The sequence below is a fragment of the Sphaeroforma arctica genome (genome assembly GCF_001186125.1).
Source record: "Sphaeroforma arctica JP610 unplaced genomic scaffold supercont1.471, whole genome shotgun sequence".
Classification (NCBI taxonomy): domain Eukaryota; class Ichthyosporea; order Ichthyophonida; genus Sphaeroforma; species Sphaeroforma arctica.
This window is the reverse complement of record NW_014040087.1, coordinates 60,927-62,706: the sequence shown is the minus strand read 5'-3', so window position 1 is coordinate 62,706 and position 1,780 is coordinate 60,927. Positions and strand designations below refer to the sequence as shown.

Below are 1,780 nucleotides of genomic sequence, written 5' to 3'. Positions count from 1 at the left end.
TATATATATACACACATATATATAATATATATATATATATATATATATATAGATATATATATATTACACATGTATATTACACACATCAGAACTACCTTTATACGACATGAAGTGGGCGTAAGGTATGTTGAGGGTAGCCAATTGTAGCTCGCGGCCCATAGTATCGCCGCACACTACCAGCACAGTGTTGCCCTTGTGGTGTCCTCTCTGAAGGTGTGAGTGTAAAATAAGTGTGAAAACACCACCAGTATAAATTGAGATATAAAACACCTCCCGAGTTGAATTGAAAACCCGATTTGGTAGTGGTAAAACATATATGAGAATAAGAGTATAAATCGAGAAAAAAGAGTTCCCGACGAGTACAAAATGGAACGGGAAACTGGAAAAGGCACTACTAGTTATAGTATGTTACTATGACAAGTGATAAATCCTTGGATGCGCAGCCAATCGAAAGAGTGTGGGACAAAGCACCGACACGACTTTAGAATACAATGGAGATATGAACACCCTTACCACCTTATCTGGTGGGAGACAGGGCTGGTGCGGTGTGCCGTATTCTTGACTTCGGTATGAGATGCTTCAATAGTTGTACTATTTATAGAACACTTTCTCACATCTTTCTGGCCCGAATACGATATACAGACAACACTCTAACCTAGTCCCCTACACACCTCGGTCGTACAACTTTTTATACGACACATATAGCCTCTTCCTGACCAATACCCAATACATACAAACAAAACTCAAACCCTCCATCCCACCTGTTCCAGCTTATGGGCGATAGGGTTGGTGCGGTGTGTCGCATTCTTAACTTCGTTCACAATGGTGAGGTGACCTTGCAAATACTTGATTGTCAGTGCGGCTCTTAGTCCCGCCGCCCTGATCTTCTTAGGAAGAGCGAAGTCGTACTTGCGCATGTTTGTTGGGCCATGTACAACACCACCTGAAGTACGCGGTTTCAAGTAAACGGGATTGAGTTTAGCACGAGAAAGAGAGAGAATAACAGAGCGCGTGTGCATGGAATAGGAGTGTACGCCAACACGAAGTGGTGGTGGTAAGTAGGCCAACACGAAGTGGCAGTGGTAGGTAGGTAAACACGAAGTGGCGGTGATGGGTAGGCCAACAAGAAGTGGCAGTAGTAGGTAAGCCAACACGAAGTGGCAGTGGTAGGTAGGTAAACATGAAGTGGCAGTGGTAGGTAGGCCAACATGAAGTGGCAGTGGTAGGTAGGCCAACATGAAGTGGCAGTGGTAGGTAGGTAAACATGAAGTGGCAGTGGTAGGTAGGTCAACACGAAGTGGCAGTGGTAGGTAGGCCTGGTAGGTACTCAGTCGGCCCTCACATCGACGGAAGGAAGTGAGATGGGTTCACATAGTCAGAGCCCCGTCCATTAACATAAATATACTTATCAAGAAGTATAACAAGCGTGCATAGAGATACCAACACACATACTCATATGTGTATTATCTCCAATGTACAGCATGTGTTATAAAAACACTATCTCCTCACAGTCACACACACATCCTCCATAGGCGATAACGCCAGGCATGTCTGCGTGGCAACTCCCAACACGGCTAAGGACATATACATATAGACATAGAACACTGCGAGCACCATACCCGTTCTAAACTGAGGCGCACGGAGGGATCCGTGACGCGCACGTCCCCGACCTTTCTGTGGTACAATCTTGCGGGTACTTCCACGGACTTCTCTGTGAGTCGACATGGCAATGGGATGCGATTTCAGGTATTACACGTGTGTCCCTCAAGGGCAACAAGGA

At 45.4% G+C, this 1,780-nt stretch overlaps 1 protein-coding gene across 1 annotated transcript; it reads right to left on the bottom strand.

The window, feature by feature from the left end:
- Positions 1-63: 63 nt before the first annotated feature.
- Positions 64-1,238, bottom strand: SARC_06551 (hypothetical protein; the record flags this gene model as incomplete). The annotated part of the gene is made up of 2 exons (XM_014299554.1): positions 64-207; positions 762-1,238. 2 exons carry the CDS (start codon positions 1,236-1,238, stop codon positions 64-66), a joined length of 621 nt encoding a protein of 206 aa, XP_014155029.1.
- Positions 1,239-1,780: the final 542 nt, after the last annotated feature.